Source organism: Eurosta solidaginis, chromosome 5 (genome assembly GCF_040869045.1).
Source record: "Eurosta solidaginis isolate ZX-2024a chromosome 5, ASM4086904v1, whole genome shotgun sequence".
In the NCBI taxonomy this organism is placed as follows: domain Eukaryota; kingdom Metazoa; phylum Arthropoda; class Insecta; order Diptera; family Tephritidae; genus Eurosta; species Eurosta solidaginis.
The window spans coordinates 202045414-202073349 of record NC_090323.1 but is presented as its reverse complement, the minus strand read 5'-3'; the positions used below and the strand labels follow the sequence as shown (position 1 = coordinate 202073349).

The 27936-nt window shown below is 37.0% G+C and overlaps 2 protein-coding genes across 4 annotated transcripts in view; both read right to left on the bottom strand.

Annotated features, from left to right (window-relative positions):
• Positions 1 to 12240, bottom strand: part of ndl (serine protease nudel) — a 64549-nt gene extending 52309 nt beyond the window's left edge. The window contains exon 1 of one of the 3 annotated variants that reach the window (XM_067787507.1): positions 11744 to 12240. In XM_067787507.1, coding sequence (XP_067643608.1) covers positions 11744 to 11774 — 31 coding nt within the window. In that variant the 5' untranslated portion in view covers positions 11775 to 12240. Of the gene's footprint in view, positions 1 to 11612; positions 11689 to 11743 lie in introns of those variants that run through there. The other 2 variants (XM_067787510.1, XM_067787508.1) reach the window with 2 other exon arrangements.
• An 11176-nt stretch (positions 12241 to 23416) lies between these two features.
• zpg (zero population growth) lies at positions 23417 to 26927 on the bottom strand. The gene is made up of 3 exons (XM_067792257.1): positions 26246 to 26927; positions 24396 to 24535; positions 23417 to 24332 (listed from the first exon to the last, which is right to left on the bottom strand). The coding sequence occupies exons 1-3, from the start codon at positions 26721 to 26723 to the stop codon at positions 23817 to 23819; spliced, it is 1134 nt and encodes a 377-aa protein (XP_067648358.1). The 5' UTR covers positions 26724 to 26927; the 3' UTR covers positions 23417 to 23816.
• Positions 26928 to 27936: the final 1009 nt, after the last annotated feature.

The window sequence follows — 27936 nt, the reverse complement described above, 5'->3', positions numbered from 1 at the left end:
TATGTATTTTACCCTGATGTGGAAGAGCCAGCGACTAAAATGGAGGAGAAGATAGAGACTCCGAATCCGTTGGCAAGTGTTGACACTAACGCGATACTAGCAGTGTTGAAGCAAATGTCGTCACGAATGTCATCTCAACTGGAAGAACAAAAGACAAATATAACATATCAGCTGGCCGAACAAGAGACACGTACAACATCCAAGATGGAAGAACAGAAGACACGTATTGCAGAAATCTCGTCAGAAATAACATCTGAAATAACATCGAAGATTGAAGCACAAGAAACGCGTATATCCGAAATGTCGTCGCAAATGTTATCTCAGCTGGAATCGCAGGATAACCGTATAACAGCGAAGATTAAGCACAAGAGGCACGAATATCCGAAATGTCGGCGCAAATTTCAGCACAGATATCATCGCAGATCTCTGCTCAACTGGAAGAGAAAAAAGGACGCATTTCCTCGAAGTTGGAGGCGCAAGATACAAAAATTTTACAGTTTGAGGAAAAAATCGAGACCGAGGTGGATACTTTGAGAGGACGTATCGAGCAGTTGCAACTAAATCGCCCAGCAGTTTCAACGAGTAATCCAAAGGTAAAAACACCATCCTTTGACGGTTCTGTTCCTTTCCAGGTCTTTAAGCTACAATTTGAGAAGACGTCAGCAGTGAACAACTGGAATGCGGAAGATAAGGTTTCTGCACTGTTCGTGGTATTGAAAGGTCCTGCAGCTGAAATCTTACAGACTATTCCAGAGTACGAACGGAACAGTTATGAAGCATTGATGGTCGCTGTCGAGAGACGTTATGGAAGCGAGCATAGAAAACAGATATACCAAATTGAGTTGCAAAGCCGTTACCAAAAAGCGAATGAGGCTTTGCAGGAGTTTGCGTCGGATGTTGAAAGATTGGCTCATCTCGCAAATGCAGATGCACCCGTGGAATAAATCGAGAGGGTTAAAATTCAGAGCTTTATAAATGGAATACGGGATATCGAAACGAAACGAGCTACATGTGCGAACCCAAAGCCAACATTTGCTGAAACGGTATCCCATGCACTGACTCAGGAAACAGCGTCACTTTTGAGTAAGCCCGCATACAAAGATCATCGCGTGGAAGTGGAAAGGCCTGATTGGATAGACACAACTTTGGAAGCACTGAAGGAATTACAACAGAAATATGCCGAAGTTATGAAGTGTTTCAAGAGCGGGTAACCCAAGGCATATTGCACGCCATTGCAGCACCGGTCGTGGTTGTTCCAACTTGGCTGGTCGTAAACGCAAAGCTGGAGGAGATGAGCAAGAGCGAGTCAGATGTAAACATCGAGAACTTGCCCCAGCTATTGAATGTCGTGTGATACCTATATCGCAAACTGGAAGGAAATCGAGCAGTCTTACCGTCAAAGGAAATGTGGATGGAAAGGAGCGTGTACTGACTGTAGATACGGGCGCATCTCATTGTTAAATCTGATCTGATTTGGTCAACAGGAGAGTAAAGTCATTACCTGGAGCAAGATTGCGTACAACTACTGGAAAGTATAACCAAGTCCAGGGAAAAGAGGTATGTGAAGTCTTAATTGGGAAGGTCATGGTTCTACACAAATTCTTTGTGGAAGAGATCGTTGATGAAGTCATATTGGGAGTGGACTTCTTAGTTGACCCTGACATCAGGATCGACAGGCAAAGAAGGAATATGCGCTATGAGAACCTGGATATACCACTTAACTTTAGTTTGGAGAAAGGTTTCAGCAGTAATCGAGTACTGGTGGAGAAGACTCGACAAAGACCACGAAAGTCAAAGGTAAAGGCTAATGGATCGAATGGGCCAAATAAAGCGAAATCAAAAGTACCTGCGAGAGAAACACTGGCATTGACAAAACCAAAGGGGTGCACGGAAACGAAGGAAAGAATTTCCCAAAAAGAATGCGAGGGTAGTTTCAAGCCGAAGCGCACTACTGTTGTGAAACGTGGGAACGATACTGATTATGCAAAGCCAATCCGTCAAGCGCAAGCTCTGCGATGTAGTTCATTGGCAAAAGAACAGAGTGTGAGGGAACGGCCCAGGGTAATGAGTAGTAGGATGAAACACAGGTACGACAAGAACTATAATAAGGAAGGTTTCTTGGAGGGAGATTTGGTACTGCTATACAACCCTCACCAGCGGAAAGGTGTTCCATCCAAATTTTGGTGCAGTTGGGAAGGCCCGTGCAGAGTTGTGAAGAGGATCAGTGATGTCATCTACCGCATACAAACAATTGGGAAACCACGAAATAGAAGGGTGGTTCATTTGGAGGGGCTAGCAGCGGTTAGATCGAGAGATTTGTCTGATCGGGACGATCAGACTTAGTTGGAGGTCAGTGTGACGAATATTAGTGACACTATGTGATACTCACATCACTAGTCTAATGCTAAGTAAATGAAGCCACAACAACAATTAAGCAGGCAGTCACTTGTATTTACATAAACGAATCAATCATTATGTCTACACATATATACGTACACGCAGCGAAGAAGAGACGTACAAACACATGCATATATCTAATCTGAGATGCTCCCAAAAGTAGGCAATTATCTGTCGAAGTGTCACTCACATATACACGCGCATATGAGAAGCTATACACGTGCATCTGTAGTTATAATTTTATAGCAGTAACTAAGTAAATTCTGGAAACGCCTACAAGTATGGAACGAGGAAATCGAAGAGTATAAAGAGCAGCAATAGTAGAGGCACGACAATCAGTTTGATTAAGCAACGTATCTGTCGACCAATAGAAGTGTTATTTTGAAAGTACTTGAATAAAGGCCATTTTGCATTAATGAATATTGGAGTTATTTATTCAACAGTTTAGTGATTCGAACGTTAGTAGAAGGTTGCAAATAACCGGAATTGCACTAAATTCGTTACAATAGCTTAACTTCCAACTGGAGCGATCCTCTAAGTTGCCTTTCATCATCATGATCAGTTGTCTAACCAAAGGTTGTTATATCCCAGATAAATTTATTAAGATATAGACCTGAAAACGAAAATAAAAGATACGCAGGCGTCAAATATATACCAGGCCTAAAAGACAAATACTTTTGATTATTGTGGTGCTACTTGTGTATTTTTCCACTTATATATGTTATAAAAAATTATTTATATTCAATATATTATCTTTAAATTTCAAATATGTAAAAAATTTTCAATTGAATTTTTCCCTTCAATGTTTCTAACTTTCAACTTATCAATAAACATTTTCCAAATAAATATTAGAGGATATAATTAATAATACTTTTATCTCATTGTGAATTGATATAAATGGCGATCCTCCTTATCTGGAATTCCCTATTAGACAATATTAACTACAGAAGAAAATAAAATAATTAAAAAAAATTTTTAAGTTAAACGGTTTTATTGAAAACAATACTTACATGAAATAATAATAATACGAGAAGCTAGAAAATAATTAGGTAGGTCCTAGGTACTAGTCATCACACTCCTTATCAATCTAGGACGTTGATCAGACAATTAAATAAAAGCGTTGGACGCGTGAAATTTCTAAAAATGTGAGGCGTAGCATAACCTGATTAAGGTTCAGTTGGTTTTACTTATGACTATCAATAGAAATATGACGCGTCCAACGCTTTTATTTAATTGTCTGATCAACGCCCTAGATTGATAAGGGGTGTGATGACTAGTACCTAGGACCTACCTAATTATTTTCTAGCTTTTCGTATTATTATTATTTCATGTAAGTATTGTTTTTAATAAAACCGTTTAACTTAAAAATTTTTTTTAATTATTTTATTTTCAAGTTTTTAGTCTTTATTTAATTGCCTATTATTTCTCATTCTATTTAGTTCATTTAGTGACTCATTATTACAAGGACTCTTTCCTGACAATTTGTTACAACCTAAGTCCTCAATACATAATCCTTCCAAAGACTTTACTCGACTCTGCGCCACGTATGTTTGTCCCTCCTCCAACTCCAAAATATTTTGATGTCACTTCTACTGGACTGTATGCAATATTTGTTCCAAATATGAGCCAAATCGGGCATCATAGGTCCATTTCTATTCATGTATGTATTATGTGTTCCAAATATGGACCAAATCAAATCGGACCACAAATACGATTTTTGTGAATATCTCGATCCTTGCGCCACCTAGCGGCGATTTTTTTTTATGTATTATGTGTTCCAAATATGAGCCAAATCGGACCACAAATGCGAATTTTGCGAATATCTCGATCCATGCGCCACCTAGCGGCGATTTTTTTTTTATTATTGCATTGTCATCGGATTCTGAACTATATTCCAAGTTTCAAGCTTGTAGCTTATCGGAAAGTTACTTAAATTTCAATTACAAAATTCGTTCACAACGGCCATGCATGCGGCCGTGCGGCCGTGCATGCGGCCTGCCTGTCAACTCAAGCTAAATAAAACCGTTTAAATATGAGAAGAAGTAGAATTATAGTTCTAAACATATTTTCAACGGAAAATAATTGTTCTTCTTAACTAAGAACGCATACAAATTAGTGAAACAAATAAATACATATAAACTTTGAAACAAATTAGAACAATGAACTAAATAAATGAAAATACAGCAAGATACATATCGACTATATAAGCATAGTGGTAAAATCTTCTTTACTACAAATCATGGTTTTTTTCCAGTTTTGGGAATTGAATGTTCCAATTCCAATAAATGGCAAGAGGACTTTTAAATTGCCTCTTAAATCGCCAGGTTAACAAACGTAAAAGGGTACTACTATACATGCCACATTCAGAAGTGCCTAAGCAGCTAACACATGCCGCAACGTAAATACCCGTCGCACAAAGTTTCCTTTAATATTTTCCTTTTTGTAAATCCAGTTTTAGTCGAAAATTTACAATTTATGTATATAATGCGTCTTGAACTTCTTCACATGAGCTCAAAATATTTAAAATATAGAAAACTGAATTGATTTTTAAAAGTTGCATAGCGAGCATGTCATATCCACATAAGAAAGTTGATTGATGGTCTCAAAAGTGAGCGGCATACACATAAAATGAATATACTTCAATAAAAGAACACAAAAAAAATTCTCAGATACATACTTCACATAAAATAACCTTGTATATCAAACCTAAGATGAATATATATTAATTATATATATGTATATATATATTTTTTTTAATTTATTATTATTATTTTTTTTTAATGCTTAATATATAATATTTATACATATTTTTTAAACTGTAAATTGTTCTTTTTTTCCATTTTTTTTTTTCTTTTGACCTTTTATATCTTAGTATACATTTTTACTTTAATATATACTAGTTATATATATTTTTTTTAAATGTAAATTTTTCATTCTTTTCCAATTTTTATTTTTTTTTTAATTACTTATTAACTTTTTGATTATACATTTTATTTTTATTTTATTAAACATTTAGAAATTAGTTTAAAGTTTAATACATATTTAACATATGCAGCAAAATAAAAGTAACACATACAAAAAATAAAAACAAATTCAAACAAAGCAAAATGCTTACAAGCAAAGCAAAAAACCAATTATTTATATATCTTCTAACTTATATTTCCTATAGTAATATTCTTGTATACATTTCAGCATAAAATAACAACCATAGAACCTTGTCTAACTTTGTCTCATGTAAAAAAGGATAACAAAACATTGTAATTATCCACATTCTTCATATAAAATAATTCACTTAATGTATTAAATTTATTGAAAATGTTATATTTGTTTCTTACTCTATCAAACTTGGTGCAATGGAAAACAAGATGTTCAGCAATTTCTATAGTATTACATACACTACACTGATCAGAAATATTTGCTTTAATTTTGATAAGATAGTCTCTTCTATATGTACGTCCAATTAATAGTCTGTTTAATAGTTTAGTGTCATACGTATTAAAATGAAACTTTTTAGATTTGAACCATGGATTACAAATCATGGTTCAATTATATGGTTGGCTCATCTCATCAGCTGATTTTATTTATTTCATTGCATGGTCGATGGGATTGTCAAAAGGAGATGGCAAACTCAAAATGAAAACAACACATTGACAACATTTTCTTACACATACAAAAACTGCTAAGTTTTATGTTTCCATTCCATACCATCCGCACCAACACCAATACACATATTTTGACAATTTGAACAGACATATTTTGTTATTGTACAGATGAGCCAACCATATAGTTGAACCATGCCACAAATCTAAATTAAGAAAGAGACAAATAAGAATTAAATGAATCTGATTTTTTTTTTAAATAGTGAAATTTGTTTTGAAATAAAATATAAATTTAAAATTTAATAATGCAAAATTAGACTTGATTAAAGGAAAAACATTTACAAAGAATTTTGATAAAAAATTTTAATAATAAAAGATTCTTAAAATTGTATCAAAATAGTGACAAAATGAAACAATCAATAAAAACCTCAACCATTACAAATATATAAAACACCAAATTCTGCATGGTGCGATAGACATTTTTCTTCTATCAAATACTTCAATATAAATAAACAACAATCAATAATTCTTCAATAAATTTAATTACAATCAACAACTAGAGCATACAAATTATTTAAACTCATCAATCAACTATCCCAAATATATAAACAATTTAATGAATTATTTTTATTAAATTATTATGTGCGTGAGTAAAATTTCGATCTTAACACTAAATATTTATTAAATTTAAAAAAAAAATTCATACATTTTACTTAATTTGTCAACTCTATCTCCAGTTTATTTGTTTATGAATATACATGATTCATTTCCTTAAAGAATATAATGGTTTTAACAAGAGCTCAAGAAAATAATATTACTTTATTAGAAGAAAACATGCCACTTACAGATAGTCCAACAACCACATCACAAATTTATCAAAGTCATCTTTCCACATTTACGAATTCAAATCCTATACTTCTCCAGAGTTCAGTGACAACAATAACTACACAAAATTTAACAATTGCAACACCAACAGTTACACGAAATTTTTTCCAACCTCAAATATTTCAAATAGTTCGACAACTCCTTTTGTTGCAATGTCTTCCATTCAAAATAATCAACCAATAAATAAATTTTTAAAATTACCAAATTTTTGGTCTGAAAATCCTGAAATTTGGTTTATTCAGCGGAGGCACAATTTGTTATTAATAATATATGTGATGACACATTGAAGTTTCATAATATTTTAGTTGCTCTTCCGCAAGAAGTTGTTACAAAAATATCAGATGTTATCAATCCTCCACCACTAACAAACAAATTCGAAACAATAAAGAAGATTTTATGTGAGAGATTATCTAAAACTGAAGATAGTCGAATAGAACAACTACTCTCTAATACTCACCTGGGAGATAGAAAACCTTCTAAGTTATATCGTGAAATGAAATGTTTAATTGGTTCTAGTTCGATTGGACCGGCTTTGCTTTATAAACTTTGGTTACGTAAATTGCCTCAACAATTTCAAGCTCATTTAACATCTTTTGATAAAGAAAGTGTAGATAATAAAATTAAAATAGCTGACAAAATTTATGGTCTTTATTTTCAATCGCAAGTTTCTTCAATTTCACAAAATTTTTTTTTAGAACAAAGTATTCAAAATTTAACGCAATTAACTTCTATTCTTTGCGAAAATTTGAATAAACTGACTCTTGATGTTAATGAGTTACGATCCAGATCAAAATCTAATGAACGAAATAGTTTTACCAATAAAGATAAAAGATCATTCAGGGACCGTGCAAACAAAAATAAAAAAAAAAACACTTGTTTGGACTGATGAGTCAATTAAATCCTTTGACTATGTAAAACGTCTTTTTGCTGAAAACACGCTTTTAAATCATTTTGATACAGATTCTATATTATCTATATCTGTTGGTGCTTCAAATGTTGCGATTGGAGCTGTTTTACAACAATCTAAGCACGATACTTTGGAATCTTTGGCTTATTTTTCTAGAAAATTAACTCCTGAAGAATGTAAATATGACAAGGGATGATGGAAAATCGTTCCAATATACATCGTAAATATTTCACTTTTGATAGGGAGCTTTTAGGTATCTATAGGGCAATTAAACATTTCAAGCATTTTTTAGAAGGTCAAGTATTTACAATATACACAGATCATAAACCGTTGACATATGTTTTGAGTTCAAAAACGGAACGATCTCATCGACAAACACGACATTTGGAATATATAGCACAATTTACGAATGATATACAACATATATCAGGGAAAAATAATATTGTAGCGGATGCGTTATCAAGGTTTCCAGAAATGGATGCACTTTCGATTAAAGATATAAATTTTCATACTTTGTATGTTGAGCAAGAAAACGATGAGACTCTTAAAGCTCTAGTGTCTTCTCAAACATCTAAAAATAATTAAAGGCAGATTATCATTCCAATTCATAATTTAAAAATTTGGTGTGATATTTCCGGTTCAATACCACGTCCTTATGTTCCAAATTCCATGAGGGATATAATTTTTTCAAAATTACATTCTTTATCACATCCAGGGATTCGTGCAACTAGGCGTTTAATTCAATCAAAATATTTTTGGCCTAACATGCGAAAGGATATAAACCTATGGGCTGCAAACTGTATTTCTTGTCAGAAATCAAAAAATTCAAGGCACACAAAACCAGCTATACAAAAAGTCGATATACCCAATGATAGATTTGAACATATCCATTTGGATTTAGTTGATCCACTTCCACCATCTGATGGATATCGATATATTTTAAAAATTATTGATATCCCTTCAAAAAACGCGAGTACTCTATAAATAATGTAAGGAATACTCCTTTGGGAGTATAGAACTGCTCCAAATCTAATCTGTATTCATACAAAAAATGTGCTCCAATTAACATTGCGATGTCCTAGGAGAGGAGTAGATGATCCTACTCTCGCTTTGTTTGTGAGTATTCCATAGAGTACATACGTGAGAGTACTTTCCAAAGTACTTTCACTGTAGTACTCCATGGAGCACCCACAGAGGATCATATGCCAAAGTAATAAAAAGGAATTGTGTCGGAAAGAATTATCGAAGTGAATTTAATTTAAAATGAAATAAAGTAAATGAAGAGGGGCAATACAACTTTTATATTTTATACTACGAATATTCTTATGTTATTTAGCATTTGCGTGAATAAAGAAACTAATATAATATGTATACATAAAACCAGTGCGCTGTTGCATTTTATCAGAGTTGCCAAAGTAACATTTTATTATTAGTTATTTGCATGCAATATTTTACTTTTGGCAACTCTGTTCGATCGTCATCGTGTCGTGATCACTGTCGTTAAAAAACGAGCAATGATCGGCTGATCCGTGGTGTGATGGTAGCGTGCTCCGCCTATCACACCGTATGCCCTGGGTTCAACTCCCGGGCAAAGCCACATCAAAATTTTAGAAATAAGATTTTTCAATTAGAAGAAAATTTTTCTAAGCGGGGTCGCCCCTCGGCAGTGTCTGGCAAGCGCTCCGATTGTATTTCTGCCATGAAAAGCTCTCAGTGAAAACTCGTCTGCCTTGCAGATGCCGTTCGGAGTCGGCATAAAACATGTAGGTCCCGTCCGGCCAATTTGTTGGGAAAAATCAAGAGGAGCACGACGCAAATTGGAAGAGAAGCTCGGCCTTAGATCTCTTCGGAGGTTATCGCGCCTTACATTTATTTATTTATTTAATGATCGGCTGATGGTGGTCCGCAAACGCATTGCAAAGGAGTATTGTTAGGTACTCCAACATGATGAAAATGGAACACGTAATCCAACAATTTTTGCAGGGTAGGCATTCAAGATGGCCAGAGGCTTATCCTCTTAGAAATATAACTGCGCATACGGTAGTAAAGACTTTTGTTCAAAATTATATTTCTAGATTTGGGGTTCCTCTTAAAATTACTGTTGATCAAGGTGCTCCATTTTCATCTGTGCTATTTAATGAACTCACTAAAATTCTCGGTTCACATAAAATTCAAACATATGCTTATAATCCACAGGCTAATGGTATAATAAAACGATTTCATCGTCAACTAAAAACCTCAATTATAGCTTCAGGAGATTCAATTCATTGGGCAGAAATTTTACGAATTATATGATTAGGGTTACGTACTGCAGTTAAAGAAGATTTAAAAACATCCCCAGCTTAGTTAGTTTATGGACAAACTATCAGAATTCCTGGAGAATTTGTTGTTTCTACACATTGTGAAAATTCTGCCCAAAACACTCTTAAAGGATTAAGGGATCACTTTTCAACAGTTAGAACCAAAATTTTACATCACAATAAAGATGTGAGCTTTGTTCCAAGATCACTTAAGGAATGTGAATATGTTTTTATTAAAGTTAATCAAATTTCAGGACTCAATCCACCTTACGAAGGACCTTTTAAGGTCATATCAAAGCTCAAAAATACATTTAGAATTCAAAAAGGTAATATTATTAAAACAGTATCAATAAGCCATTTAAAACCTGCTCATATATCATCTAATTTTACAACTGAACCTAAAACAACAACTAAAAAGGTTACTTTTAATATTAATTAATTTTTATAGTTGTTATTTAAAGAATTTACTTAAATTATTTTACTTCTATGTTTTACTGGTGGGGGAGTAAATATGGTGCTACTTGTGTATTTTGCCACTTATATGTGTTATAAAAAATTATTTATATTCAATATATTATCTTTAAATTTCAAATATGTTAAAAAATTTCAATTGAATTTTTCCATTCAATGTTTCTAACTTTCAACTTATCAGTAACCATTTTCCAAATAAATATTAAAGGATATAATTAATAATACTTTTATCTCATTGTGAATTGATATAATTATTTTTGATTTTTTTTTTCTCTTTTTGATTTTTTTTGATCTTTTTCAATAATCGTAAAAAATCATGATTTGTTTTGATTATTTTTTTAATCAATTGAAAAGTAATCATTATATTGGCGACCACCGTGGTGTGATGGTAGCGTGCTCCGCCTACCACACCGTATGCCCTGGGTTCAAACCCCGGGCAAAGCAACATCAAAATTTTAGAAATAAGATTTTTCAATTAGAAGAAAGTTTTTCTAAGCGGAGTCGCCCCTCGGCAGTGTTTGGCAAGCGCTCCGAGTGTATTTCTGCCATGAAAAGCTCTCAGTGAAAACTCATCTGCCTTGCAGATGCCGTTCGGAGTCGGCATAAAACATGTAGGTCCCGTCCGGCCAGTTTGTAGGGAAAATCAAGAGGAGCACGGCGCAAATTGGAAGAGAAGCTCGGCCTTAGATCTCTTCGGAGGTTATCGCGCCTTACAGTTTTTTTTTTATTTAATCATTATAATGGCAAGTAATCATTAAATGGCGTTTAAAGAAAATAATCAATGGAACGGCTAATCATTACCGTTAGTAATCATTATTTAATAGGTCTGTACACAACCCCTTTACCAAATTTGGTATTTTAGTCGCCTCTTACGACAGGCATAACTGCCGCGGATGTATTGTAAGTCCCCGCCCCCCCCCCCCCCCCCCCCCCATGTGTCTTTTTTAATGCGAACGAAAAAAGTTTAGCACATCGTTTTTTTTTTAATATTGCTATATTTCTCTTTCGAACTTTTGTATTGCTTCTTAGTTTCAAAAAATTGCTTTTTTATACCTTTTATACATTTTTCGGCGTTTTAATTTATTTTAAAAAATATTTCTCGAAAACTTTTTATTTTTTTACTCCTTTTTTAATACACTAATCGGGCCACAAAAAGGACTTTATACAAAATTTGTCAAACCTACCATCGGATAAATGCTTTAACTTCGCCATCATTTTTGCTTTATTACAAAAAAAAATAATTTATTAATTATGCATTAAACTGCTTTTATTTCACAGAGTCGATAAAATTTTTTAAATTATTCTTAACAAACCGAATTTGTCTTGAGAAGCTATGTTTACACTTAAAAAAATATCGTAAAATTTTTTTTTTTTTAGTACATCCAAATTAATCATACATATTTTGAATAAATGTTAACATTTGTTGTTATTAGCTGTCATCACAAGGATCAAATTGCATTTTTTTACACATAAAAATGTTCATTAATTCACAAGACACCTTCACGTTTCCAATGAAATACAAAACTCATTGAGCTCTTTTATGGCAATTGATATATACATATGTATATCGATGTGTTTATTTATATATGCATCTATGTAAGTAGTTCACCTTCCAGATATCAACAATTAGAAAACAAATCCAATATTTAAATTCCGACCAACACAAATCGAACACTTTCGTTTGAAGAACGAGACGAGACTGTGACCAAAAAGAGCTCGCAATGCTGCTTTTCAATCATTTCCGTAAGTAGAATAACACTAAAAACCATAAGGGAAGCGCCCCAATTTTTTTTTTATACTCAGTTGAGCAGAGCTCACAGAGTATATTAACTTTGATTGGATAACGGTTGGTTGTACAGGTATAAAGGAATCGAGATAGATATAGACTTCGATATATCAAAATCATCAGGATCGAAAAAAAATTTCATTTAGCCATGTCCGTCCGTCCGTTAACACGATAACTTGAGTAAATTGTGAGGTATCTTGATGAAATTTGGTATGTAGGTTCCTGAGCACTCATCTCAGATCGCTATTTAAAATGAACGATATCGGAATATAACCACGCCCACTTTTTCGATATCGAAAATTTCGAAAAACCAAAAAGTGCAATAATTCATTACCAAAGACAGATAAAGCGATGAAATTCGGTAGGTGAGTTGAACTTATGACGCAGAATAGAAAATAAGTAAAATTTTGGACAATAGGCGTGGCACCGCCCACTTTTAAAAGAAGGTAATTTAAAAGTTTTGCAAGCTGTAATTTGGCAGTCGTTGAAGATATCATGATGAAATTTGGCAGGAACGTTACTTCTATTACTATATGTACGCTTAATAAAAATTAGCAAAATCGGAGAAGGACCACGCACACTTTTAAAAAAAAATTTTTTTAAAGTAAAATTTTAACAAAAAATTTAATATCTTTACAGTATATAAGTAAATTATGTCAACATTCAACTCCAGTTGTTGTTGTTGTAGCAATGCTCGCCCCACCTAATAGCCGCGACCGATCACAAATTGTCATCAATATCCTCTAACGGACACATTGCAAGCGGGGCATACATTTTGTATGTCCGGGTTGATTCTGGATAGGTAAGAGTTTAACCTGTTACAGTATCCAGAACGAAGTTGAGCAAGAGTGACACGCGTTTCCCTGGGGAGTATGCGTTCCTCTTCCGCGAGTTTTGGATACTTTTCTTTAAGTACTGGATTCACCGGGCAATTCCCGGCATAAAGGTCCGACGCCTGTTTATGGAGTTCACCAAAGATTTGCTTGTGTTTTTTCGCTTCATACGGCGGGGTTCTCAGGTGCCGTATTTCCTCAAAATGCTTACGGAGATGACTCCTTAAGCCCCTAGGCGGTGCTGGTTTATCAATCAGATGTCTGGTGGGATGCCCGGGTTTCTGGGTATTTAACAGGAACTGTTTGGTCAGCATCTCATTTCTCTCCCTGATGGGGAGTATTCTCGCCTCATTATGCAGATGGTGTTCTGGGGACATAAGAAGACAGCCCGTGGCGATTCTGAGAGCAGTATTTTGGCAGGCCTGTAGTTTCTTCCAGTGGGTAATTTTGTACTGCCAGCGAGGGATTTGAGGATTTTGTTACGGCTCTGAATTCTCGGAACAATTGCGGCTGCGTGCTCACCAAAATGTAGATCCTGATCAAACATCACACCAAAGATTTTGGGGTGTAGGACAGTCGGTAGCGTAGTGCCATCGACGTGTACGTTCAAAATGGTCGACATTTGGGACGTCCAGGTTGTAAATAAGGTCGCGGAAGATTTAGTCGGTGATAATGCCAGGTTTCGCGAGGCGAAAAAACTGGAGAGATCAGGGAGGTAGCCGTTTATTTTATTGCATAGCGCATCGATCTTTGGGCCTGGGCCTGTGGCCATTATTGTGCAGTCATCGGCGTAGGAAACGATTGTGACTCCTTCCGGTGGTGAAGGTAGCTTAGATATGTAGAAATTAAACAAAAGTGGGGATAGGACACCACCCTGTGGCACCCCTTGTTTAATTCTCCTTGGTTTTGATGTTTCGTTTCTAAATTGTACCGATGCCTGCCGACCACCCAGATAATTTGCGGTCCACCTTTTAAGACATGGGGGAAGGGTAGACCCTTCCAGGTCTTGCAGTAACGAGCCATGGTTGACCGTATCAAAAGCTTTTGATAGGTCTAGCGCTACGAGTACTGTTCTATGGTGGGGGTATTGATTTAAACCGCAATTTATCTGGGTGCTAATGGCATTTAGCGCGGTGGTAGTGCTATGGAGTTTTCTGAAGCCATGCTGATGAGGGGCTAGCTGCAAATTTGCTTGGAAATAAGGGAGCAAAATGGCTTCAAGCGTCTTTGCCACTGGCGATAGGAGAAATATCAGACGATACGACTCACCTATGTTAGCTGGTTTCCCAGGCTTTAGTAGCGGGACCATTTTCCATTTCTCGGGTATGACAGAGGTGGAAAGAGACAGGTTGAAGACATGCGCTCAACTCCAGTCATGATATGGTGCAACAAAATACAAAAATAAAAGAAAATTTCAAAATGGGCATGGCTCCGCCCTTTTTCATTTAATTTGTCTAGGATACTTTTAATGCCATAAGTCGAACAAAAATTTACGAATCCTTTTGAAATTTGGTAGGGGCATAGATTATATCACGTTAACTGTTTTCTGTCAAAATGGGCGAAATCGGTTGAAGCCACGCCCAGTTTTTATACACAGTCGTCCGTCTGTCCTTCCGCATGGCCGTTAACACGATAACTAGAGCAAAAATTGACATATATTTACTGAAGTTCACGTACTTATCTGAACGCACTTTATCTTGGTATAAAAAATGAACGAAATCCGACTATGACCACGCCCACTTTTTCGATATCGAAAATTACGAAAAATGAAAAAAATGCCAGAATTCTATACCAAATACGAAAAAGGGGATGAAACATGGTAATTGGATTGGTTTATTGACGCGAAATATAACTTTAGAAAAAACTTTGTAAAATGGTTGTGACACCTACCATATTAAGTAGAAGAAAATGAAAAAGTTCTGCAGGGCGAAATAAAAACCCTTGAAATCTTGGCTGGTATTACATATATAAATAAATTAGCGGTATCCAACATATGATGCTCTGGGTCACCCTGGTCCACATTTTGCTCGATATCTGGAAAACGCCTTCACATATACAACTACCACCACTTCCTTTTAAAACTCTCATTAATACCTTTAATTTGATACCAATATCGTACAAACACATTCTAGAGTGACCCCTGGTCCACCTTTATGGCGATATCTCGAAAAGGCGTCCACCTATAGAACTAAGCCCCACGCCCTTTTAAAATACTCATTAACACCTTTCATTTGATACCCATATCGTACAAACAAAGTCTAGAGTCACCCCTGGTCCACCTTTATTGCGATAGCCCGAAAAGGCGTCCACCTATAGAACTACCACCACTCCCTTTTAAAACCCTCATTAATACCTTTAATTTGATACCCATATCGTACAAACACATTCTAGAGTCACCCCTGGTCCACCTTTATGGCGATATCTCGAAAAGGCGTCCACCTATAGAACTAAGGCCCACTCCCTTTTAAAATACTCATTAACACTTTCGTTTGATACCCATATTCTACAAACGCATTCTAAAGTCACCCCTGGTCCACCTTTATGGCGATATCTCGAAAAAGCGACCACCTATACAACAACCACCACTCCTTTTAAAACCCTCATTAATACCTTTAATTTGATACCAATATCGTACAAACACATTCTAGAGTGACCCCTGGTCCACCTTTATGGCGATATCTCGAAAAGGCGTCCACCTATAGAACTAAGGCCCACTCCCTTTTAAAATACTCATTAACACCTTTCGTTTGATACCCATATTGTACAAACGTATTCTAGAGTCACCCCTGGTCCACCTTTATGGCAATATCTCGAAGAAGCGACCACCTATACAACTACCACCACTCCCTTTTAAAACTCTCATTAATACCTTTAATTTGATACCAATATCGTACAAACACATTCTAGAGTGACCCCTGGTCCACCTTTATGGCGATATCTCGAATAGGCGTCCACCTATAGAACTAAGGCCCACTCCCTTTTAAAATACTCATTAACACCTTTCGTTTGATACCCATATTGTACAAACGTATTCTAGTGTCACCCCTGGTCCACCTTTATGGCAATATCTCGAAAAGGCGACCACCTATACAACTACCACCACTCCCTTTTAAAACTCTCATTAATACCTTTAATTTGATACCAATATCGTACAAACACATTCTAGAGTGACCCCTGGTCCACCTTTATGGCGATATCTCGAATAGGCGTCCACCTATAGAACTAAGGCCCACTCCCTTTTAAAATACTCATTAACACCTTTCGTTTGATACCCATATTGTACAAACGTATTCTAGAGTCACCCCTGGTCCACCTTTATGGCAATATCTCGAAGAAGCGACCACCTATACAACTACCACCACTCCCTTTTAAAAATCTCATTAATACCTTTAATTTGATACCAATATCGTACAAACACATTCTAGAGTGACCCCTGGTCCACCTTTATGGCGATATCTCGAAAAGGCGTCCACCTATAGAACTAAGGCCCACTCCCTTTTAAAATACTCATTAACACCTTTCGTTTGATACCCATATTGTACAAACGTATTCTAGAGTCACCCCTGGTCCACCTTTATGGCAATATCTCGAAAAAGCGACCACCTATACAACAACCACCACTCCTTTTAAAACCCTCATTCATACCTTTAATTTGATACCAATATCGTACAAACACATTCTAGAGTGCCACTGGTCTACCTTTATGGCGATACCTCGAAAAGGCGTCCACCTAAAGAACTAAGGCCCACTCCCTTTTAAAATACTAATTAACACCTTTCGTTTGATACCCATATTGTACAAACGTATTCTAGAGTCACCCCTGGTCCACCTTTTGGCAATATCTCGAAAAAGCGACCACCTATACAACTACCACCACTCCCTTTTAAAACTCTCATTAATACCTTTAATTTGATACCAATATCGTACAAACACATTCTAGAGTGACCCCTGGTCCACCTTTATGGCGATATCTCGAAAAGGCGTCCACCTATAGAACTAAGGCCCACTCCCTTTTAAAATACTCATTAACACTTTTCGTTTGATACCCATATTGTACAAACGTATTCTAGAGTCACCCCTGGTCCACCTTTATGGCAATATCTCGAAAAGGCGACCACCTATACAACTACCACCACTCCCTTTTAAAACCCTCATTAATACCTTTAATTTGATACCAATATCGTACAAACACATTCTAGAGTCACCCCTGGTCCACCTTTATGGCGATATTTCGAAACGGCGTCCACCTATAGAACTAAGGCCCACTCCCTTTTAAAATACTCATTAACACCTTTCGTTTGATACCCATATTGTACAAACGCATTCTAAACTCACCCCTGGTCCACCTTTATGGCAATATCTCGAAAAAGCGACCACCTATACAACTACCACCACTCCCTTTTAAAACTCTCATTAATACCTTTAATTTGATACCAATATCGTACAAACACATTCTAGAGTCACCCCTGGTCCACCTTTATGGCGATATTTCGAAACGGCGACCACCTATAGAACTAAGGCCCACTCCCTTTTAAAATACTCATTAACACCTTTCGTTTGATACCCATATTGTACAAACGCATTCTAAAGTCACCCCTGGTCCACCTTTATGGCCATATCTCGAAAAAGCGACCACCTATACAACAACCACCACTCCTTTTAAAACCCTCATTAATACCTTTAATTTGATACCAATATTGTACAAACACATTCTAGAGTGACCCCTGGTCCACCTTTATGGCGATATCTCGAAAAGGCGTCCACCTATAGATCTAAGGCCCACTCCCTTTTAAAATACTCATTAACACCTTTCGTTTGATACCCATATTGTACAAACGTATTCTAGAGTCACCCCTGGTCCACCTTTATGGCAATATCTCGAAAAAGCGACCACCTATACAACTACCACCACTCCCTTTTAAAACTCTCATTAATACCTTTAATTTGATACCAATATCGTACAAACACATTCTAGAGTGACCCCTGGTCCACCTTAATGGCGATATCTCGAAAAGGCGTCCACCTATAGAACTAAGGCCCACTCCCTTTTAAAATACTCATTAACACCTTTCGTTTGATACCCATATTGTACAAACGTATTCTAGAGTCACCCCTGGTCCACCTTTATGGCAATATCTCGAAAAGGCGACCACCTATACAACTACCACCACTCCCTTTTAAAACCCACATTAATACCTTTAATTTGATACCCATATCGTACAAACACATTCTAGAGTCACCCCTGGTCCACCTTTATGGCGATATTTCGAAACGGCGTCCACGTATAGAACTAAGGCCCACTCCCTTTTAAAATACTCATTAACACCTTTCGTTTGATACCCATATTGTACAAACGCATTCTAAAGTCACCCCTGGTCCACCTTTATGGCAATATCTCGAAAAAGCGACCACCTATACAACAACCACCACTCCTTTTAAAACCTTCATTAATACCTTTAATTTGATACCCATATCGTACAAACAAATTCTAGAGTCAACCCTGATCCACCTTTATGGCGATATCCCTAAATGGCGTCCACCTATAGAACTATGGCCCACTCCCTCATAAAATACTCTTTAATGCCTTTCATTTGATACACATGTCATTGAAACACATTCCAGGGTTTCCCTCGGTTCATTTTCCTACATGGTTATTTTCCCTTATGTTGTCACCATAGCTCTCAACTGAGTATGTAATGTTCGGTTACACCCGAACTTAACCTTCCTTACTTGTTTTTTTTTTCTTTTTGCTAAACCAACTAAAAATTGCAGTTAATTAATAAAATGCAAAATATTTTTTTTTTGTTATACACGCGGATTTTGTTGATGTTCGCATAAAAAAGTACAACAATATTCGGACATTATCGACCTTTTCATGAAAAAGTTTTATTTTGCACTGAATTCAAAAGAAACACAAAGAACAGATACATATCTAAATACAGAGTTGGGCAATATTCGCATCAGAAGGTAGTACCTGGATGACCGGTGCCCATGGCGTGTTGATACCGTGCCCCGCCTACCACTTCGAAAGCCCTGTGTTCGAGTTGCAGGCAAAGCAATATCGAACAGTTAGAAAAAAAATTTGTTCAATTAAATAGAAGGGGCCGGACCCTCGGTTGTGATTTGGCAAACACTCCGAATGTATTTCTGTCATGAAAAGCTTCGCAGTGAAAATTTATCTGCCTTGCAGATGCCGTTTGGAGTCGTCGTAAAACATTTCCCGCCAATTTGCAAGAAAAATTTAAAAAAATCACGACGCAAATTGCAAGAGAAGCTTGGCTTAAAACCTTTGCGAAGGTAAATCGCACGAACTTATATTTTTTTTTTGCCTTAATGACCAAACTTAGCTAGGCGTAATTTACCTTTTACTTAGAAACTTTACCAGTTATTACAAAATTATCAAGCCATCATTCGCTGCGTTTTGGTCTTATACGGAAATAATTTCAAAGTTCTCATCTGCTCCCTTTTTAACCTTCTCATTTTTCTTCTCTTTCATTTTTAAACGACCACTTTAATTTTACACTACTCTCCTTTGCCCGTCCTCTTTCTTTTCGTCTTCTTTCCGCCCTTCACACTCTTTTTGGCTTTGCCACGCCATGCGCTCCTCCCTTCCTCTTTTGTCTTCCACTCACACTCCCTTGCGCTTCTTACCTTATTGCAGCGACCAAAAGACTCCTCGAAGGTTTTTGGGAGTTTATCGATTTTGATGGTCCTTTGTCAGCTCAGATCCATAGCTACTTTCCAGAAAATAACATCATAAAGGTATTAGCCCAACTAATTCGGGATCGTCTTGATATAATCACGGTGAGGCTTCCAATACCTTCCTTTTCTGAGTAAGTTGCGGTTGCCAGAGCCTCGCCTGCGAAATAAACAGGATTCGTAATACATAGATAAATGAGGTTGACAATTGTATTGTAGAAGCTATAAACTACGGTACACACCCTTGAATCCCTTACCCCTTACCCGACTCCTCCTCCTTCCACGATTCCTCTCACTCCTTCGCCCACTCCTCCTCCTTTACATTACTATTTTTTTTTCGTCTTGCTCTCCACCTTCCGCTTCCCCTACTCCTCCTCCGCTCCTTGACTTTTTTATTTGCATTACTAGTTTTCTTCGTTCTCTTCTTTATCTCCGCCTTCCGCTTCCCCTTTGCGTTGTCAGCAGAACATAATCTTTCCGCGTTTTCTTCTTCTTTGTCTAATGTTCTATCCCTTCACTCTCCCACTTTCTGTCTATTCTTCTTCTTCCTGCTTCCGGTCTTCCTGTACCCTTCGCCCTGCTTCTCTTTTCAACTAACCCCTTCCCCGATCCCGCAATCGATGATGATGAAATATATGTCCCCCGCCCTATTATAACGAAGTTAGAATAGCAATAACCAGATTGAAAAACAACAAGGCCGTGGGCGCTGATGGATTGCCTGCAGAGCTCTTCAAGTACGGCGGCGAGGAGTTGGTAAGGCGCATGCAGCAGCTTCTTAGCAAAATATGGGAGGACGAGTTGAAATGTAAGTGTTCTTTGCCCAGTCCACAAGAAGGGAGATACTGCAAAATGCACCAACTATCGTGGAATCAACCTTCTTGATATCGCATATAAGGTCCTTTAAAGTGTATTGTACGAAAGATTGAAGCCCACCGTGAACCGGCTGATTGGACCTTATCAGTGCGGCTTCAGACCTGGTAAATCTACCATCGACCAGATTTTCACAATGCGCTAAATCTTGGAAAAAACCCGTGAAAAGAGAATCGCCACACATCACCTCTTCGTCGACTTTAAAGCCGCCTTCGACAGAACGAAAAGGAGCTGCCTATATGCCGCTATGTCTGAATTTGGTTTCCGCGCAAAACTTATACGGCTGTGCAAAATGACGTTGAGCAACACCATCAGCTCAGTCAGAATTGGGAAGAACCTCTCCGAGCCGTTCGAAACTAAACGAGGTTTCAGACAGGATGACCCCCTATCGTGCGATTTCTTTAATTTGATCGTGGAGAAAATTATACTAGCTGCAGAACTTAACCGCACTGGAACAATATACTATAACAGCGTGCAATTACTGGCATATGCTGATGACACTGATATCATCGGCCTAAACACCCGCGCTGTTAGTTCTGCTTAATCCAAACTGGAAAAGGAAGTGGTAAAGATGGGTTTGATGGTGAATGAGGACAAAACGAAGTACCTGTTGTCATCGAGCAAAGAGTCAGCGCATACGCGCCTGGGCAACCACGCTACTGTTGGCAGCCATAATTTCGAAATAGTAAAAGACTTCGTTTATTTGGGAACCAGCATCAACACTAGTAACAACATCAGCACTGAAATCCAGCGAAGAATCAATCTTGCCAATAAATGCTACTTTGGACTAGGTAGGCAATTGAAAAGTAAAGTTCTCTCTCGGCGAACGAAAACCATACTCTACAAGTCACTTATCGTACCCGTCCTGCTATATGGGGCAGAAGCATGGACCATGACAACAGCAGATGAAGCGGCTTTGGGAGTGTTCGAGAGAAAAGTTCTTCGAAAGATTATTGGCGATAGCGAGTACCGAAGATTTAATGATGAGCTGTACGAGCTATGCGCAGACATCAACATAGTCCAGCGAATAAAAACGCAGCGGCTGCGCTGGCTAGGCCATGTTATGCGAATGAAAGATGATGCTCCGGCCAAGAAAGTGTTTCTATCGGAACCCGCCTATGGAAGCAGAGGTAGAGGGCGGCCCCAACTCCGTTGGAAGGACCAGGTGGAAAACCATTTAAACTCCCTTGGTGTGACCAATTAACGCCTCTGGCGGAGCGAAGGAGCGACTGGAGCGCCTTGTTGGACGGCCATAACCGTTTAGAGGGTTAAACGCCAATTAAGTAACCTTTGAGCTGGTGGATTTTAGTCGCCTCTTACGACAGTCATTCTTACCCCCAGCGGGTTAGGGGGTTAGAATATACCAGATTCAAGAGGTTGTGTAACGCAACCTTTTCAGGTCGCCAGCGCAATATATAGCTTCTCCAAACCCAATTGTTAACCTCACCTTCGAGCGGCGCAACCCGTGTCACTAACAGACGAGGCTCTGGCGACCCCAAGCTCCTCATGGAACTGTGGGTGGGGAGGGAGGGATGGCCTGAAGGTTTAATGTGGCCATATAAATCGTTCCCTAGATGGTCGGGCTAGCAACTTAATGGAGCTGTGTTACCGGAGCGTACCGGATATGTATCCTGCAAAGGACCATCACATCGATAACACTACCCAAAGCCTTCGGGGAGTAATCTCATCGCTACAACAGCAACAACAACAACAGTCATGCTTAGCGCGGAATATTCGAAGCCCACAGCTGCCTAGGGGCTCGATATTAAAGTCATTTTTATTTGCCGTTTATTGAGATAAGGATGAAGCCGTTTAAGTGGAACCAAATAAGTACTTTAGGTGGCCAGTAACTAAGAAGAGTTTAATTAATATGACCATATTGCACCTTCTAGGAACTTGGGGTCACCGAAAACACGCCTGCCTGAAGAAACAGGATTTGCCATGGGTAGGTGAGGTTGAAAATTGGGTTGGAAAAGCTAAAAACTGTGACGATGGTTGTCTAGCTCATTAACGCGAGAGTAGCCAACGAGCTCAAGTAGAGCACTTCCATACCCGACGTGTGCTAAACGAGATCCCGAACGAAAGCAAGCAAAGAAGTTCTACACGCAGAGCATCTACATATCGAGTCCCACGTCTTTAAAAAACGAGGAGAAAAGAAGACAAAGCTCGTATACAGAACATTGTTTAGATACATGTGATCATTGTAGCATCAGACTAATTACGATAAGGAAATTTGAGTCAACATTATTATGCGAATACATTTTGCCTAACACTGCCTATATAGAAATAAATTAAACTAAAGCTTAGCCTGAAAATATTGTTAAATCATATGTAGGTGCAAATTTTGCTTTGGTAAGCAAAGGGCATGCAATGCGTTGACCAGTACATAATTCGCCCCCGCTTCAATAAAAAAAATTTGGGGTCATTACGGACATTGCTCTACTTCATATTCGAAATAGTGGAATATTTCAGAGACATGAATAATTTTTATAACAAACATTGATATAATTCAAAAGAGAACTGTCGTGTTTGGAAGCTTAAGATAGATCTGGTGTACTTTGTTACGAGATCGCCAAAACCGTCAGGGCAGTTAATTAAATTAAATCAACTAAATTTTTTTACTTCGTGCGTACACAGATGAGCTTATTCCAAAAAATTAAATAAATATATTTGTGTCCAATTTAATTCCATTTCTCAAATTTATTTCATTGTTTACTAAATTCATACTTTTATTTATAACTAAAATTATGCAAATATAACAAAAGAGAATATAACTTTTTATTCCATCAATGAACTAAATTAAATGCATACAAGAACAATTTGTTATATATAAAAATCAGAAATTATATAACTATAAAAACAAACTATAATACTTCCCAGCAGGTGAAATTTACATACATATTATGTACTTTTACAAATAACGAACATATCAGTATATTTTACTTTTAACTACTAAATTCAATTCATTTGTAAAATCTAGTAAGGCACATTTTAGAGAAAATAATACTTAAAAGTTAATTATCAGTCAGGGTAAATATGTAAATATTAGTTGTCCACGTAGTTTCTAAACTAAACCGATTCCAAATTATTACGTAATTTACGTTGTTCATATAGCTCCTGAATGACTTCTCGAAACAAAATTGGATTTATATTTACGCTAACTTTGAAAAGCAAAAACCAATCTCCAAAGCTTATATTTTCCAAAGCAAGTTCCACTTGTGTTCTTGACATCGGCCGTACCTGTGTACTTATCATTTTCAAACGAAAAGTTCTGCTCGAAATTAAAAATAAACGATACAACAAATTTAAGCCAGCGATAACTGCCATTATAATGAACCAGCACCAAAGAAAAGCAAACATTTTCTCATTTAATATATTTAGCGGTAGAATGCATAATACATCGCGCCTAGTTTGTGAGCCGCCAGGTCCAAATACATTATAGTCACATATAGAAATTTTTGGGAAAACGCGTGAAGTCATACGATTCCAATTGTCCCAATCATAACGTGGTATAGCTGCTAACGCATCGATATATTTAGTCCAGTAATCATTTAAGAATATGTTAAGTAGCAACATATTTAATATCTAAAATGAAGAATTATTTAGAATTTGGCAGCAAGCAGAACAGAAAAGAAAATATAAGCTTACACTGATTATAAAGTTTAGTACCTCACATGATAAGCATTTGATCATGTAGCAAAAATGTATTTCCTTATAGTCAGTAGAAAAATATTTTACCAGCATTCGAAGTCGTTCAACATAAGTGCTTTCCGGTATAAGGGCATCTCCTATATAAAAGCAATTTAATAGGAATTAGTTTAGGGCAAATTCTTTGTAGTGCATATGACTGCTGCAAACATATCAATAAATAAATACAAGGCGCGATAACCTTCGAAAAGATTTTCAGACCAATTCTAAATATTCTCGAGGAATTTTGTTCTCGCGGATTTTTTTATTCCCGCGTAAAAATTCCTCCAATTCTTTTCTCCTAGGGAGAAGAGTAATTGGGGAATAGGAAATTCGAATTTTCGAAGTCAGCTGTTTTGTCAATTGAAATTTCGTTGCGCATTTTTTATTTTGTTTAAAAAATTTAAAAGTTTGATTATTGTTGCCAATTGGTTTGAAATTAAGGAATAAGGTATAAACAATGCACATTATTGCATTTCATGTGGTATTCACTGAAATGAGTAAAGAATTGGTGGCCAACAGAGGAGCATTAGAAGAAGACCGGCTGGATAACACAAATCCTGGAGTTGCCTGCATTCATTCTGCAAAGCAATTTTCTGGCGGCCAAGTCGAGTTGAATTCGCCTTTCGCCATATGCCAAAATCTACTTAAGCCTTCTTAAAAAATCCTTGCGCTATTTCTGGATGGCTGCATCAAATATGCGAAGAGCTCTTCCGTTGCTTATGATATACATTTCGACTTAAAATAAAGAATATTGTGGTTGTTGTTGTTGTATTAACAGTGAGAATAATGAATGTAAATACATATTTTAGCACAAATAAGTATTCTTTCTTAAAATAACCAATTTCGCCTTTGAACTATTTTGATGCATTCCCTTTAATTTAACTAGTGAAATCCCTCCCTCACATACATAATACCTACTTTTCTCCCATAACCGTTTTCCGCTTTTTCGAACATGGTTCAGAATAGGAGGAAAGGGAGAAGTGAAAAAACTCACAAGGAATTGTTATTTAGAATACGAAGAATGGGAGGGGAAAAAAACTCGCACGGAATTTTCGTTTAGAATTGGGCTGTTTTTTAGGTCGTTTCTTTTCGTGTTTCTTGGCGGGACGGAACCTAAACGTTTTACGCCGACACCGAACGGCGCGACTCCGCTTAGATAAACTTGTTTCTAGTTGAAAAAACTTGGGTAAAACTCTAGAACAATGGTCGACTGCTAATACGCGGTCAAAAATATCGAGAGGTTTTAAAAGACGCCTATTAATCTCACAACAATAATCCGAAGACGGAAAATAAAAATTGTATTGCTGTCCAGAGATATTTGCAGTTGAAGTTGGTAATTTCTATGTGGTTGTTGTAATGTTGTTGTGCACTGAAAAAAAATGTTGTGTACAAATGGATTTTGCACGAATTTAATTTTGCACCCACCCCATTGGTGAACCAGCCAGAGTAATATTTTATAAGCGCTGCTGATGGCCGCCAATACAGAAAGATGGTCTGCGTAAAAATACTATGAATCCCACCACCAGTTTCGGAGGGACCCGGGGTGTTTCGTTAATATATTTTGATCGAGTTAAAATTTTTTGTTTCCGCCTTCAGATTATTGTTGTCGAGGTCAATACGCCTCTTTTGACACCTCTCTTGATATTTTTTGGAGCCTATTAGCAGTCGACTCATGTTCTAGACTATTACCAAAACTTGTTTCTAAATTTTTGTTGCTTTGCACAGGTTCTTCGGTGTGGTAGGCGGAGCACGCTACCGCCACACAACGGCGCGCGTCTAACATATACGCGCATATATTGCTAACTTACCGACTTCCGAACATAATTGTTTAAGGCGTTGACCTTCCCACACCTTCCATAAAAATGATGGAAAATAGAAGACGACAGATTGCAACAAAAGTAGCATAATAACCCATTGGTAGTAACGTAAATATATACGTTCTGTAACGCCATGTACCCGTCCGAGAACATTTTCCGCTATATACGGGGATTCTTCTCCGGTCTGTGTACTTATAAATTTGTTTCCATGTGGTATCCGATCATATGTTTCGTAAACGTTGAATACATAAGTTCCCATTGTCCAGCAAAATGAGTTAACATATTCGATGTTATCCACACCGCCTATACATTGTATAGGCTCACCAAAGTACTGCTTGGCCGATAGCAAAAAGGAACAAGTTAAAAGGAAGACCACCGTGCACTTGGAATGCAACGTGAAGACGAGATCATAGATGCGCACAGATTTGAATTGCAAATATTTGGAGAGTGGCCTCACAGCGGCATACATGTTTACCGTTTGTGGGATGAAAATTTCCAAAACCTCTAACACGAAATCGTAAATTTTGTACTAATTTCAAGTTGCGATAAACATATAAACTTTTATTTACAAGTTTCTTATAGAAAACGCGCGGTATTTTGTGTAAAATAATACACTTTTTTTACATCTTTTATAACGGTTTGTTTTGGCGTTTACGACGAATCATGGCGGAACCATACAAGGTGGCAGCAAGGTGACATACAAACATAAATAAAAGTTCCATATACTTTGTTTTTGTAAATTCGATGGACAAATGTCAAAATTGTACTGCGCCGGAAGTTGATGTATCAAATAAAGTAAAAAAGTACAAATCAGCTGTCCCGTGCTGCTACCTTGTATAGTTCCGCCAACTAATCATTGGCATAAGATTGCACATTGTGAATGATAACTAATGCCCTCTTCCAGTGAGTTTTACAGCTCCGGCTCACGCTCAATTCTCACGGAAATGCTCTGGATCATTGAAAGACTTGAGAAGCAGATGTCGTGAAATTTTCGCACACGTGAAATTTGATAAGCAGATGTCGCTGCTGGCTTTCATTTAACTCATACGGCGAAAGGCTAACCAGCGACATCTATATTTGAAAAAGTAGGTTTATTAAAGTCATCGTTGCCAAACTAAAAAGAAGTAATTAAGAAATTATCTGGCTCACAAATTGAACCAGACTTCTATCTGGACTTACCTGGCTCAAATCGTTGTTGTTCCATTTACATGCAAAATTAATTATCTGGCTCAGGATTTTGCCACCGGATGATGTTTTAAGTGTGATATCTTATCTGTCAAATGCCTGAGAGGATGTTCAATATGGCTACTTTTTAGCATTTTGACAGGGTGTTCAATATGGTGGCGGCTATCTTCAGCGTGTGATAGAAAGAGATACAGAATGAGACAGCGATAGTCAAATACAAATCAGGTGATCCAATCACTTTGGAATTTTGACGTTTATGCAGAAGATATCACACTTAGTTATCATTCACAATGATTGCGCATGTAAACAAAAGATTAGCTATTTTTATGGGAAATTTTTACGTCATTTTCCTTTAGTTCTTGTTTTTTCTCTCTTTCTTTCATTCGCTCAAGCAGTCAAGTGTGACGTAGATGAGCAGAACGAATCAATTTTAAACCCGTGAACTCGCAATCTTCATGTGTGATTTGTGGTTCCGCCATGCGACGAATGCATTTCGC